The sequence below is a fragment of the Piliocolobus tephrosceles genome, chromosome 13 (assembly GCF_002776525.5).
Source record: "Piliocolobus tephrosceles isolate RC106 chromosome 13, ASM277652v3, whole genome shotgun sequence".
Classification (NCBI taxonomy): domain Eukaryota; kingdom Metazoa; phylum Chordata; class Mammalia; order Primates; family Cercopithecidae; genus Piliocolobus; species Piliocolobus tephrosceles.
In genome coordinates, this window is record NC_045446.1 from 92273313 (window position 1) to 92286688 (window position 13376).

General features: G+C 40.9%; 1 protein-coding gene across 2 annotated transcripts in view; it reads right to left on the reverse strand.

The window, feature by feature from the left end:
* The window catches only part of TMEM123 (transmembrane protein 123), a 64244-nt gene that overhangs the window by 9941 nt on the left and 40927 nt on the right, over positions 1-13376 (reverse strand). For both annotated transcript variants that reach the window (XM_023208124.3, XM_023208125.2), the window contains exons 3-4: positions 3056-3343; positions 2676-2829 (exon numbers count right to left, since the gene is read on the reverse strand). In XM_023208124.3, the coding sequence (XP_023063892.2) occupies positions 2676-2829; positions 3056-3343 (442 nt within the window). The remainder of the gene's footprint in view (positions 1-2675; positions 2830-3055; positions 3344-13376) is intronic.

The following is a 13376-nucleotide window of genomic DNA, read 5'->3' on the forward strand; positions in this document are numbered from 1 at the left end:
AGTACAATTTCAAGCTGCACAATCAAAATTGTCATTGTTCTGTGTAAAGTTCCTTAAGTATCCAGTATACATACTGTAGTGGGTTAAGATATGGGGGTTATGGCATGGGGATCCACCCATCTTGTCTTGCTGCGATCACAGACACAGACATAGCTTCTGTTTGTAAGTCCCTATTAAATATTTCTTTCTACCTGGGCACAGTGGCTCATGCTTATAATCCCAGCACTCTAGGAGGTCAGAACAGAGGATCACTTGGGCCCAGGAGTTTGAGACCAGCTTGGGCAAAACAGTGAGACCACCATCTCTGCAAAAAATTTAAAAATTAGCCCGGTGTGGAACTGCATGCCTGTAGTAGCCCAGGAGGCTGAGGTTGCAGTGACCCGTGATCGCACCACTGCACTCAACCTGGGTGAAAGAGCCAGACCATGTCCCCCTCCCAAAAAAAAAGTTTCTGAGAAACTGGGTATGTCAGCCTCTTTTCCTTTGGCCTCTTAGCTTCCTCAGACTTTTAAGGGTAGGTTTGCCCAAACCTGCCCACTGCAAAGCACTCTGTTTAGTCATAGTTTATGTATTCTTTCATGTATTGACCTTAAAAAAGAATGCTTCTGAATATGCCTTCAATCTGACAAAAATATCACCTTGATATTCTTTTAAAATGAGTTTGAGCCTACAGCCACACCACTGTGAATGTGTCTGATCTCATTTGATCCTGGAAGCTAAATTGAGTTTGATAGGATAAATACATGCAATGCAACTTTATTTAAATATAACTTTTAAAAATATGTTCTTAAGGCCAGGCATGGTGGCTCACGCCTATAATCCCAGCACTGCAGGAAACCAAGGTGGGAGGATCACCTAAGGTCAGGAGTTCGAGACCAGCCTGGCCAACATGGTGAAACCCCATCTCTACAAAAAACACAAAAATTAGCTGGGCATGGTGGCAGGCACTTATAATCCCAGCTACTGGGGAGGCTGAGGCAGGAGAATAGCTTGAACCCAGGAGGTGGAGGCAGCAGTGAGATGAGATCGTGCCATTGCACTCCACAGCCTGGGTGACAAGAGGAAAACTCCATCTCAAAAAAAAAAAAAAAAAAATCTGTTCTTAAATTATCATTTTTGTTTAAGTATTAGTAATGTAACTGTTAGATCCAATTTTCATTTATGATGAGATGTTTATTTAAGAGCTTATATCAATAAATAAAAATTTAGGAAACTTCCATGTTCTTATTTAGTACTTCTTACAAATATATCAAGAAGTTTGATTTGCTTTTATGTGTACTGAATCATATGTAGTGTCAAAACTGGAAGATTCCCTCCAATGGCCTAGTCCAACATTTCCCAAAATATATTCCACACAATACTAGTTCCAAGAGATAGACAGTATTAGCTCCCCTTGAAAAGGGGCGGGGGAGGGATTTAATCATTTAACAAGTATTTTGGTTATGGGAAACAGTTCATACTGTATTCCATCCTGGAAAATCATAATGTATATCAACATTTTAAAGGCTTAGGGAAGTCTTATAGTAAACTGTTTTAGTTTACTTTAGTCAACTGAACATTTCCCAAACTTTTTGATACAGGAACTCTGTGTGTGGGACACATGTATGTCAAATGTTAACCCACAAGGCAAATTTTGGAAAACAGTCATCTGGTTCTATGGTATTTGTATACATTAACAATCAAAAAAGTGAATTAGCTCTTACATATATGCAATGGAATGAATGTTTGTGTCACCCAGTATGAATATGTTGAAACCCTAATCCCAGTGTGATGATATTTTGAAGTGGGGCCTTGGGGAGGTAGTTAGGTCATGAGGGTGGAGCCCTCATGAACAGAATTAACACCCTTACAATTAGAGGTCAGAGAACTAGCTAGCCTTCTTTCTGCCATGTGAAGAAGGCCCTTACTAGAACTCAACCATGGTGGCACCCTCATCTTGGACTTCCAAGCATCCAGAAGTGTGAGACATTAACGTCTGTTAAGGCACCCAGCTGTATACTTTGTTGTATCAGCGTGAACTAAGACAACATGTAAGATTCAAAAAACATAAACAAAAAGGACTATTGGAGCAACAAAATTTTGGCTATGTCCTCAAACCATAAGACCTATAGAGCTACATATAGGGTAAACATGGTTTGTTGATTAGGTCTTGTTGATAATGCACATCTATAAATAGAGTTTTGCTATAGATAAAATGATAAATTATTTATACTAACTACTCATTTAAATTATCAGGGATAATGAGGGTGTCAGAGGAATTTCTTTTGTCTATGTCATGGAAAGCAAAAGTCATGGTTTTACCAAGGATGCTATTTAGTACCACAACAGACACAGACATATTAAGTCAACCGCCTGCTGAGAACTGGTATTTCTTATCATTAGTGGTATGAGTAAGTGAAAATTTCAGGGTGGGTTAACTCTGGTCTCTTGTAAAGTATGTTTGACACTAGTAAAATACATTTTTGTAAGTACATACATCCATTTTCATTTGTAAATAATTATAATCACAAGCTTGTACATAAATAATTTACTTTGGGCAAAGAGGGTTAATGGGAATGTAACTCATAAATCTATCAATTATTCATCCCTGAGATGAGTACTGGCTTGATATTTTATCATAATTAAAGATGTGCAACAACAATTTTTTTAAAAAGTCCTGGCCATTCAAAACTTACATGGTTCTATACCGAATGCCTCTTCTTGAGTAATACATTTTGCATCCAATGTAAAGAATAGATAAAACTCCCAGCGTTAATACAATACCACCAACAAAGCTCCCAGTATCAAATTTTGATCCTTTCTTTGCTTCAGAATGCATAGTTGTTGTGACTAGAAAAAAACAAAACAAAACAAAAAAGGGCTTTAGGTGCTTTTTTTTTTTTTTTTTAAAACATTGTAATTAAAGCTCTGATTTTCTGTGTGAAGAACATTTAATTAGGAATTAAGGAAAATCTAGGCATATAAAGTTTCTATATTATTTTTGAAAGACAGAATAATGACTTACATGTGGCGTTTACTTGCAGCATAGGAAAAACAGGTCAGCTTTAATACATACTTGTTACTGATGAAGCAGCAGATGTCACTGAACTATTGTGGGTTACGGTCATTGTGGATGTTGATATCTGAGATGTGTTCTGTGAAGCACTTGTTGTTTTGGGTGTAGACTTTAAGGTGGTAGAAGTCACATTTGTTGAGACCATCGCTGGTGTTGTTGTATTAGATGCTGCTGTGGGTTTCATGGTGGTGACTGTCATACTGCTGGAGTCTGAGGCAACTGAAGTTGGTAGTTTCACAGTACTGTTGGAAATTTCATTTGTATAGTCGGAAGTCACATGTTCAATCTCTGCAATAATATCAAGAAACATTAAAACGAGAGCTATGATTTAGGTAATAAGATCCCATTTCACTGAGACTTTCATGGTCACCGACAAAGCAAGAGATCTTACAAATACAGCAGCATTTAACATACTTAGCCCATTAATACTTTGCACTATACTGCAATAAAATGTCTCAAACTAGTTAAAGACTCAACAGAAACCAAGTCTAAATTTATATAAAGTTAGAAATTTTGGGGAAGATATGAAGGAAAAAAACCCCAGAAGACTGAGTTCCCTCAGTGCAGGGACATGTCTTAATCATCTCTGTCTGAACATCTCAACATACTTCATATCACATAGTAGGCTTTCAACAAATACCTGTTGAATGGATGGATAAACTAATGAATATAAAAATGGTTTTTAAATTTCCAGTTCTCTGCTATACCTTCTAAGGAGCTTTGAGGACAATGAATTCAGTAGCTGCATGTTTCTAACCCTCCTGGTAGAATGAGAAGTGCAAGTGAATTATTCTTTGTAAGAGTAAAGCCAACTTCCCACTATGCATTAGGAAGTGAAATACCATCACAGAATGTGGCTAGCTGTCATACTGGTAATAATGATTTCCCATAGCTGGAAGGACAGTTCTAAAACTATCTGTGAAAGTTTTAAAAATCCAAAAGGCAATTTGATATGAAAAGAAAAATTAGTGATTTAAAATACACAACTCAAACAATACCTTCGCTCATACCTGAAACTGAGTTTTTCTTTTTTGGGGGGTATGATGTAAACAAAAACAAATAGGTATTAATGTTGTTAATGCTTTTTTTTTTTTTTTTTTGAGATAGAGTTTCACTGCCACTCAGGCTGAAGTGCAGTGGCAAGATCTCGGCTCACTGCAACCTCCGCTTCCCAGGTCCAAGTGATTCTCCTGCCTTGGCCTCCTGAGCAGCTAGGATTATGGGCGTCTGCCACCATGCTGGCTAATTTTTGTATTTTTAGTAGAGATGAGGTTTCACCATGTTGGCCAGGCTGGTCCTGAATGCCTGACCTCAAGTGATCTGCCCGCCTCGGCTTCTCCAAGTGCTGGGATCACAGGCGTGAGCCACGGCACCCGGCCAATACTCCTTAAAATAAACTTCGACTACTTTTGTTTCCATCCAGTAAAGGTTTCCTTCTTTTTGTATACAATATGGCATATAACCAGAAGCAAACCTTTCTGTATTAATTTTATTTCATACTGCATCTTCTTTTTAACGCCACAATTTCACTAACGTTTACAACTGTAGGTACCTATTAGGATACAATGTCTAGGGAACGAAAGCTTTTCATATGTCTTTGTCCGTTTAATATGATGTAATGTATTTCTGTATTCATTTACTGTCTCATAGTTTATTTTCAGGTTTATTGGTTTCCTATGTTGCCTTCTGCTATGGTTTGGATTTGGTTCGTTTGTCCCTCTCAAAATTCATATTGAAATTTGATCTCCAATGTGGCAGTCTTGGCAGGTGGGGCCTAGTGGGAGGTGTCTGGATCATGGGGGCAGATCCCTCATAAATGGCTTGATGCCCTTCACGTGGTAGTAAGTGAGTTTTCGTTCTGGCAAAATTGGATCAGTTCCTGTGGAAAGGATGAGCTCCTATGAAAGGGGGTTGTTATAAAGCCAGGATGCTCCTGGGGTTTTCTATCTTTGCAGTTTATCCACTTCCCCTTTGACCTTCTCTGCTATGTTGTGGCACAGCTTTATAAAAGACCTCCCCAGAAACCAGGGCTTGCAGAACTTTCCTAGCCTGCAGAACCTCGAACTAAATAAACATTTTCTTTATCAATGACCTAGTCTCAGGTATTCCTTTATAGCAACACAAAATGTACTAATTACTAAGACACCTATATACTCCCATTTTATTCTTTATGTCCAAATACTTAAGGTACAAAGAATTAACCACTGGGCCTGCCTTCTCCTTTCCCTCAGTGAGAGCAGTAACAATGTCTTAGGGTTCCTTGCCCCACCACTGCTGCCAAGTACCAAAAGTGCTACTTCATATATTACCCTATCTGCCACAACTATTTTGGCCTTATTCTTGAAAGATAGATTGATTATTTATTTATTTATTTACTTAGAGATGAAGTCTCACTGTGTCACCCCGGCTGCGGTGCAGCGGCATGATGTCGGCTCACTGCAATCTCCACCTCCCGGGTTCAAGCGATTCTTGTGCCTCAGCCTACCGAGTATCTGGGATTACAGGCATGTGCCACCATGCCTGGCTAATTTTTGTATTTTTAGTAGAGGGCTTCACCATGTGATCCGCCCACCTGAGCCTCTCAAAGTGCTCGTACTACAGGCGTGAGCCACTGCGCCTGGCCCCATATGTATTTATTATGATTATTACTATTTTTGCGAGAGTCTTGCTCTGTTGCCCAGGCTGGAGTGTGGTGCCTGCGATCTCTGCTCACTGTAACCTCTGCCTCCCAAGTTCAAGCAATTCTCCTGCCTCAGCCTTCCTAGTAGCTGGGGTCACAGACATGCACCACCACGCCCAGCTAATTTTTGTATTTTTAGTACAGATGGGGTTTTGCCATGTTGGCCAGGCTGCTCTTGAACTTCCGACCTCAGGTGATCTGCCTACCTTGGCCTCCCAAAGTGCTGGGATTACAGTTTAACCCACCATGCCCGGCCCCCACTATTATTTATTTTTGACTTAACTGTCAAAACAAGTTGGTTTTAATAGTGCTGCTTACCTGTGTATCAGGTTTTACTACTGACATTTCTACTACTTTCTTCAACTTTGGGTCTCTGTGATCTCTTCTACTGAGTATGATTTATTTTCTTAATAAGGCCAAAGGAATTAATGCTTTTTATACTACATAGGTAAATAAATAAAAATTATCTAAGTAGGTAATACAAATGCACTAAGTTCAAATGAACTTGAACTAATCTTTTCTTATTCAAGTCTGAATGTTCTATAAAGATATAAGTAATAGAATTTAACATTAAAATAATCACCTTTTATTTTAAAATGCTGAATGGATTCTATTGCAATGAAATTAAATACAGCAAAGAACCAACGTTTATATCACACCTTTAGAACAGAATGATCCCGCGGAATAAAACAATGAACATGATACTGCTTTTGGATTCAACACATACACACATACACACTCCCTTCCCCCTGGCCTTTGGTATAATAAAACATTCTTCAGAGATACTGCACAAAGTTACATGGGCAAACACGGGAAGCTATAATTGGTTAGTTCTCCGCTAAGTCAATCCAAATGTGCTAAAGACACAAAAATTTTGTCAATTTCTATGAATTGACAAAACAGGCAAAGGAAATTTTGCATTAAACTGTGTTTCCTCATGCTTAAAAGTGTAAATGAAATGCAAGGATGCTCTCGGAATTCACATCAGATGACCCAGTCATCTGTAGTAAGTAAACAGTCACTTGTTTTCCTCTGCAAATGATACCATCCCAACTCCGGCCTTCTTCCCTCTCCCTTAACTGTTGAAATGCTGACTGGCACCTCTAGGAGTGGCACAGTTAACACTTGCACAGAGATGTAGAACGGACCATCCATGCGGGACTTGCAAGGGGTGAAGCTTTATCTAACTCTGCCCATCTTAGCCACTCAGTCTCCTCCAGCCTCCGATAAGCTGAGGTTGAAGAATCTGAGGCGCATATGTTGCTGGAGAGTGTCGGTGTGCAGGGTGTCCACTCCCTCCTCTGTCTATGGTGGGGGAAAAGAGAACAATGCCATCCTCCACCTCACACCAGCCTGGGAAGGCTTCCAGGGCACTATCTGAAGAGCTGGACAAGCATCTATGGACTTAGACAGACACAGACAGTAGGATTTGATTCAAGCCTGAACAAAGGTAAGACACTATGACTGAGCTCCATCTACCCATCAGCTAAGTTTAAAAGGCTGCACTAGGAGTAGACCACACCTCCACTAACAGCAAAGGTTCTTGTTTCCCATGAACCAAATCAAACTCCATGGAAGATAAATGACATGGGATTGCCTGAAAAAAGACAGCTTCCTGGGACCGGGCGTGGTGGTCACGCCTGTAATCCCAGCACTTTGGGAGGCCGAGGCGGGTGGATCACAAGGTCAGGAGATCGAGACCATCCTGGCTAACACGGTGAAACCCCGTCTCTACTAAAAATACAAAAAATTAGCCGGACGTGGTGGTGGGCGCCTGTAGTCCCAGCTACTCGGGAGGCTGAGGCAGGAGAATGGCATGAACCTGGGAGGCGGAGCTTGCAGTAAGCTGAGATCGTGCCACTGCATTCCAGCCTGGGCCGCAGAATGAGACTCCGTCTCAAAAAAAAAAAAAAAAAAAAAAAGATAGCTTCCCAAGAGAGTACAGCCTAGAGACAGGGAGGTCACCAGTAGGGGGTGGAGCACCAAAAGCATGGGCCAGCTGGAGGAGAGGCCCACTGCATCAAGAGAGCTGAAAGGGGAGGCTTAGCAGGAGGATCTCCCAGGAACCTACCAATGAGAACCACACATCTGCCATCCAGAGGGCACCTGTGCCAAATGAAAACAGCCCAGCCATCAACCAAATAGCTTTTGTCCCTTAAGCCTCTCTAGGCCTGATTCCATAAGGGTGGCAAACAGCAGAAGTGAGGAGAAGAGGAGGAACAAGGAAGGAAGCCAACAACATTAACTTTCCCACTGCAGGCTTCTAGGCCTGAAGCAGGCCTGGGCTGGCAGAAGGGACAAGTTTCACTTTTGAATCACTGTAGAGTTTTATTATTTTGGTATTATTCTGGACAGGAGCTGCACCCTACTAAATAGAACTTATTCGGTGAATTGGACATTCTATCTGTAACACCTCAGCTAGTGCAGTTGGGAGGGGAGAGCCACCAGGGAAAGGGTGTGTGTGACATACAGTTGCCCATGCCCAGTGTTCAGGGTTGAACTGTTCCCCTCTCCACCCTGCCCAAATTCATACGTTGAAGTCCTAACCCCCTAGTACTTCAGAATGTGACCTTACTTGGAGAGAGAATCTTTACAAAGGTCATTAAGTCGTTAGGTTAGGCTTACTTACCCATTATGCTTAGTGTCCTTATTAAAAGGGAAAATTTGGAGACAGACACACAAACACACAGAAAGAACACCCTGTGAAGATGAAGACAGAGATCATGGTGATGTTTCCATAAGCCAGGGAATGCCATGGATTGCCACAAACCACCAGAAGCCAGAGGAGAGACATGGAACAGATTCTCTCAAAGCCCCCAGAGGGAAGCAACTCTGCAAACATCTTCACCTCCGACTCCAGCCTCCCGAACTGTGAGACAGTCCATTTCTGTTGTTTAAGCCACCCAGTTTCCGGTCCTTTGTTTCTGCAGCCCATGCAAATTAATACACTCAGCTTCAAAGTTTTTTTCATTTATAAAAAATATGTCTCCGTGCAATGGTACAACTGGCACTAGTGATTGTATTGAGCCGATTCCTTTTGCAGATCTTTGAAACTAGTCACCATGATATGAAGTCAGTCTGTAAACACTCGTCAAACCACTCACAAAACTTGTTTTAATGAAAGCTGAGGTCATGTATAGATGTCAATCAGAGATATAAGAATTTCTCTATTTAACTCCTGGTTTCAACTAACATAATTACAGGAAAAATGAAGTGAAGACTGTAATAACAGCATCCATGCACCTTCCTTCCCAGCAGCTGCAGTGTTCAGCCCACAGTGAAAGACGACAAAGAATGCACACATGGCTATGAGCGACGTCTGGCACTGCTGTAAAAAATATATTCCAACAGCCCAATCAGTTCTCCATTCCTGTTTGGTGGTAAAACTGTTACTCCTAATTTTTCTGTGATTAGAATTAGAGCTTCCATTTGCTAAGCTCTTCTTTTCACCAAGCCCGGTAATGTTACCTAGGCATGGTGAGTACAAGCTCAAGCTCTGGATGAGCTCAGCAATTTACTTGCTTGGGTACCTTAGATTCACTATCCTTTCTTGTCTATAAATCAGGGCTATCACAAGAGTTTGGGAGAATTCACTGATATAATCTGTGTTGAGCACTTCACACAGTGCCTGAGAAGTGCTCAACTAATTCTTTTTAACCATTAGTTTCATTAAATTAACTCCCCTACAGAGCTGCACTGTACGATTCCCGATGGGAGGCTGAGGAATAGGCACTGTGAGATCTCCGAGCTCCCATGGTTACCATAACTACCATCTGAATAACATCTTACGGAAGAAGACACTATTGGGGTATTTTTGATTTATCAATGCAAACACCCAAAAAGAAAAAAGTGAGGCCCAGACCTTTTTCTGTTAATACCAGACAGCCACCATATTGCAACAAGGCCAAGGTCACTATGAAGCAGTCCATTTTTCTAGTTTCAAGTAAAAGTACTCATCAAAGTTTGGATTCATTCTATCTCTGCTGTGTTGAAATAACTTAACCTTATTCCTACAACCTTGAGTCCAAAAATATCTAAGTGCCATTGTTCTTCTTTAACCTAAATATCTCAAAGTTAAGGATGACAATTTGTTTTCATCAGGGCATCAGATATACACTTAAACCAGAGTTGAAAATACACATCCAGTTTTCTAAAATCTCAGTTATTTTTAAATGGGACAGTAGCAGCTTTTCATTTCCTATTATAGTTGTCAAAAATACTGAGCTATTCAAGACATAAACCATAAATTCCTGGTGCCATAGTTATTTTGGGGGGTCTGTGATTCTAGGAATGGTCTGCAGCTTGAGTAAATTTAAGAATAACTACTCTTATGTGGGGTTCTGGGAATTTTTTAAAACATGAAAACCTGGAGAATCTCTTTCCTATAGAATGTACAACCTTACCCCATCAACTAAATATCAGTGTAATTCCAGAAACATTCATTGTTTAGAAAGCAAAGAGGCCTTTCCTCATTGCAGAGTCAACAGATTCATTCTAAACATTCTTCTGAATTCAAATTACCCGGGGATCAAAAATCCATACAATTGAAAATCTAGATTAAAAAAAAAAAACAAAAACATCTTTTAAAAAACCTAGACAGGCCGGGTATGGTGGCTCATACCTGTAATCCCAGCACTTTGGGAGGCCCAGGCGGGCAGATCACCTGAGGTCAGGAATTCGAGACCAGCCTGGCCAACATGGTGAAACCTTGTCTCTACTAAAAACATAAAAATTAGCCGGGCGTGGTGGTGGGCACATGTAATCCCACCTACTGGGGAGGCTGAGGCAGGAGAATTGCTTGAACCTGGGAGGCAGAGGTTGCAGTGAGCCGAGATTGCAGGCACTACACTCCAGCCTGGGTGACAAAGCAAGACTCCATCACAAAAAAACAAACAAATGAAAAAATACTAGATAAATCTAGATTCAAAAAAAAAAAAAAAAAACTAAGAGAAAACAGCTTAAAAAAGTCATGATAAATAACTGTACATTTTCTGAAAACATTTTATAAATTCCTAAATTTTTAAACTCAAAAACTAAAAAAGTTTCAAAAGGGAAAAACAATGGTATATATGTAATCACAGAAAAATAACAACTAGGGATTCCAATAAGTTACAGTATATCTGCAGCAAATTTACTACATTTTAGTCAAACTATCATTCATTCCACTAAAATCTATGAACATAAATACGATGTTTGTTTCCTGTGGCAATAAATGAAAGAGGCACTTCCAGTTAAAGTGATAATGACCTGTATTAAGGACAATGAGAGCTAACAACGGAGACACAGTTCAGGTCTGTGTAAGGAAACATGCTTGAAAGGTGATCCTGTTCATTCCCAGAACTGGAATTGAACTGCAAAGAAGCTGAGCAGAGAGGGTGAGAAAAGCAGCCTGGCTTCCTAGGGCATGAGACTAACAGATGGGCAAAGTTGACAGGGCACTGTAGACAGTGTCCAGGCTTCCTTATGCTTTTCCCACAGGTCTTGCCCATTCCATTCCATTTCCACATACTCAATCCACAATTAATAACCCCTGTTAGTTACAAAAAAAGAGGCACAAATCACAGCCACAAGGGCATCAGGCTAGACTGATGTTTTCTCCCTGTTGCTGCTCAAAACTCCCCAAGCCTCTCATCCTGGCATCCTCACTCTCCAGGGAGCAGAATTCACTCTGCTATTCCTCCCTATCACGTTCCTGTTAGGCTAGCAGCTGGCTCCTCCCTCATGCCTTTCCATACACTTGTTTAGTACCTTCTCTGTACCACGAACTATACTAGGAGGCTCTGCAGACACAGAAGAGACGTGATCCTTACCAGCATGGAGGGTGGTCTAGTAAGGACGAGAAGAAAACAACACAGTTACAATATGTATGCCAGGAGCCAGTTCGATTTTCACCACCTCCTCAGGCATCTTCCTTTTTATTGAACACCTATTGTTCATTTTTCTGAACTTCTAATATTATTACTTTAAAAATTAATGTATCTTGTGTGTTATAATACAAAATATATTTGGTCTTTGTCCCTGGTTCCTGGCACAGAGTTCCTAAAACCCCTTGGGATTTCCTGAATGATGGGAGCATCTTTGGTTACTCATGAGGACCTCTCTTTTGCTCAAACCTGAGTTTTTGGCCAATGAAGTGCCGTAGGGTAGGGCCCATAGATAGCCTCAGGATGGGCTCCTCACCAGAAATACCAGGGGATTAGAGGGTTGGAACTTTTAGCCCCATCCATCAACCTTTGGGAAAGCTACAAATTAAGCTCTATAAAAACTCCTGGACTGAGATTTGAGGGGCTTCTGAGCTGGTGAACACATGGATGTACTGAGAAGACGGTGTTCCCAGAGAGCGTATCGAAGCTCTGTGCACCATTCCTCCACGCCCATACCTTACCCTAACTATCTCTTCCATTTGGCTGGTCCTGAGTTACATCCTCTATAATAAACCAATAAATGTAAATAAAGTGTTTCCTTGAGTTCTGGGAGCCATTCTAGCACATTTTCTAAGGAGGGGGTTATGGGAAACCCTGATTTATAGTTAATTAGGAGTACAAGAGCTAAACTTGCAATTAGCATCTGAACTGAGGGCAGTCTTGTGGGCTGAGACCTTAACTGGTGGGATCTGACACTAAATCCAGATAGGTAGTAGATAGAGTCAGAATTGAACTGGATTGTAGGACACTCAGCTGAAGTCTGAGAACTGGCTGATGTGGGGAAAAAAAACACATCTGGTGTCAGAAGTGCTGTATGATTATAGAGAAACGGTATTTTCCTACGTCTTGTTTAATCTTTTCAGTTGAATTAACTGTAAGAACTATGTCTTATATTTTCATTTCATTCTATCACAGTGTCAGACACAGTTCTGGGAAAACATGATACTTTCTAGTATATGCTCCAACCTGTGCAAGTGCCTAGTACAGTCTGTAGCATATACTGTTGGGGGGCACCCAAGATATGACTGAACTCTTCACCATTACAGACAAGGCCCCAGTCGCCCTCTGCTGCTTATATCCTTCTGCCCCAGGAGGAAGATCTATCTACCTACCTATCCCCTAGCATGCAGTTCATTTTTATTTCTGTTGCTTTGTTATGTTACTTCATGTGCCTGGGCTGCTTCCCACCCATTCTCAGCTCTGTGAAATTTTTCTCATGTTCAAGAACCGTATTAAAGGTATATTAAAAGCAAATAGAGGCCGGGTGCGATGGCTCATGCCTGTAATCCCAGCACTTTGGGAGGCCAAGGCGGGCAAATCATCTGAGGTCAGGAGTTTAAGACCAGCCTGACCAACATGGTGAAACCCCGTCTCTACTAAAAATACAAAATTAGCCAGGTGTGGTGGCACATGCCTGTAATCCCAGCTACTCAGGAAGCTGAGGCAGGAGAATCGCTTGAACCCGGGAGGCAGGGGTTGCAGTGAGCCAAGATTGCACCAGTGCACTCCAGCCTGGGCAGCAGTGTATAACTCCGTTTCAAAAACAAAACACCAAATAGCATCAATAGGCCATTTAAAAGACAGGGATTATGAGGCTGGATTTAACTGTTTATAAGTAACACAACTTAAATGTAAGATATAGAAATGCTAAAAAGTATTGAAAGTAAAAGTAAAGAAATTTCACAGTGTAACTACTGGCCAGAAAAAAAAGATAACA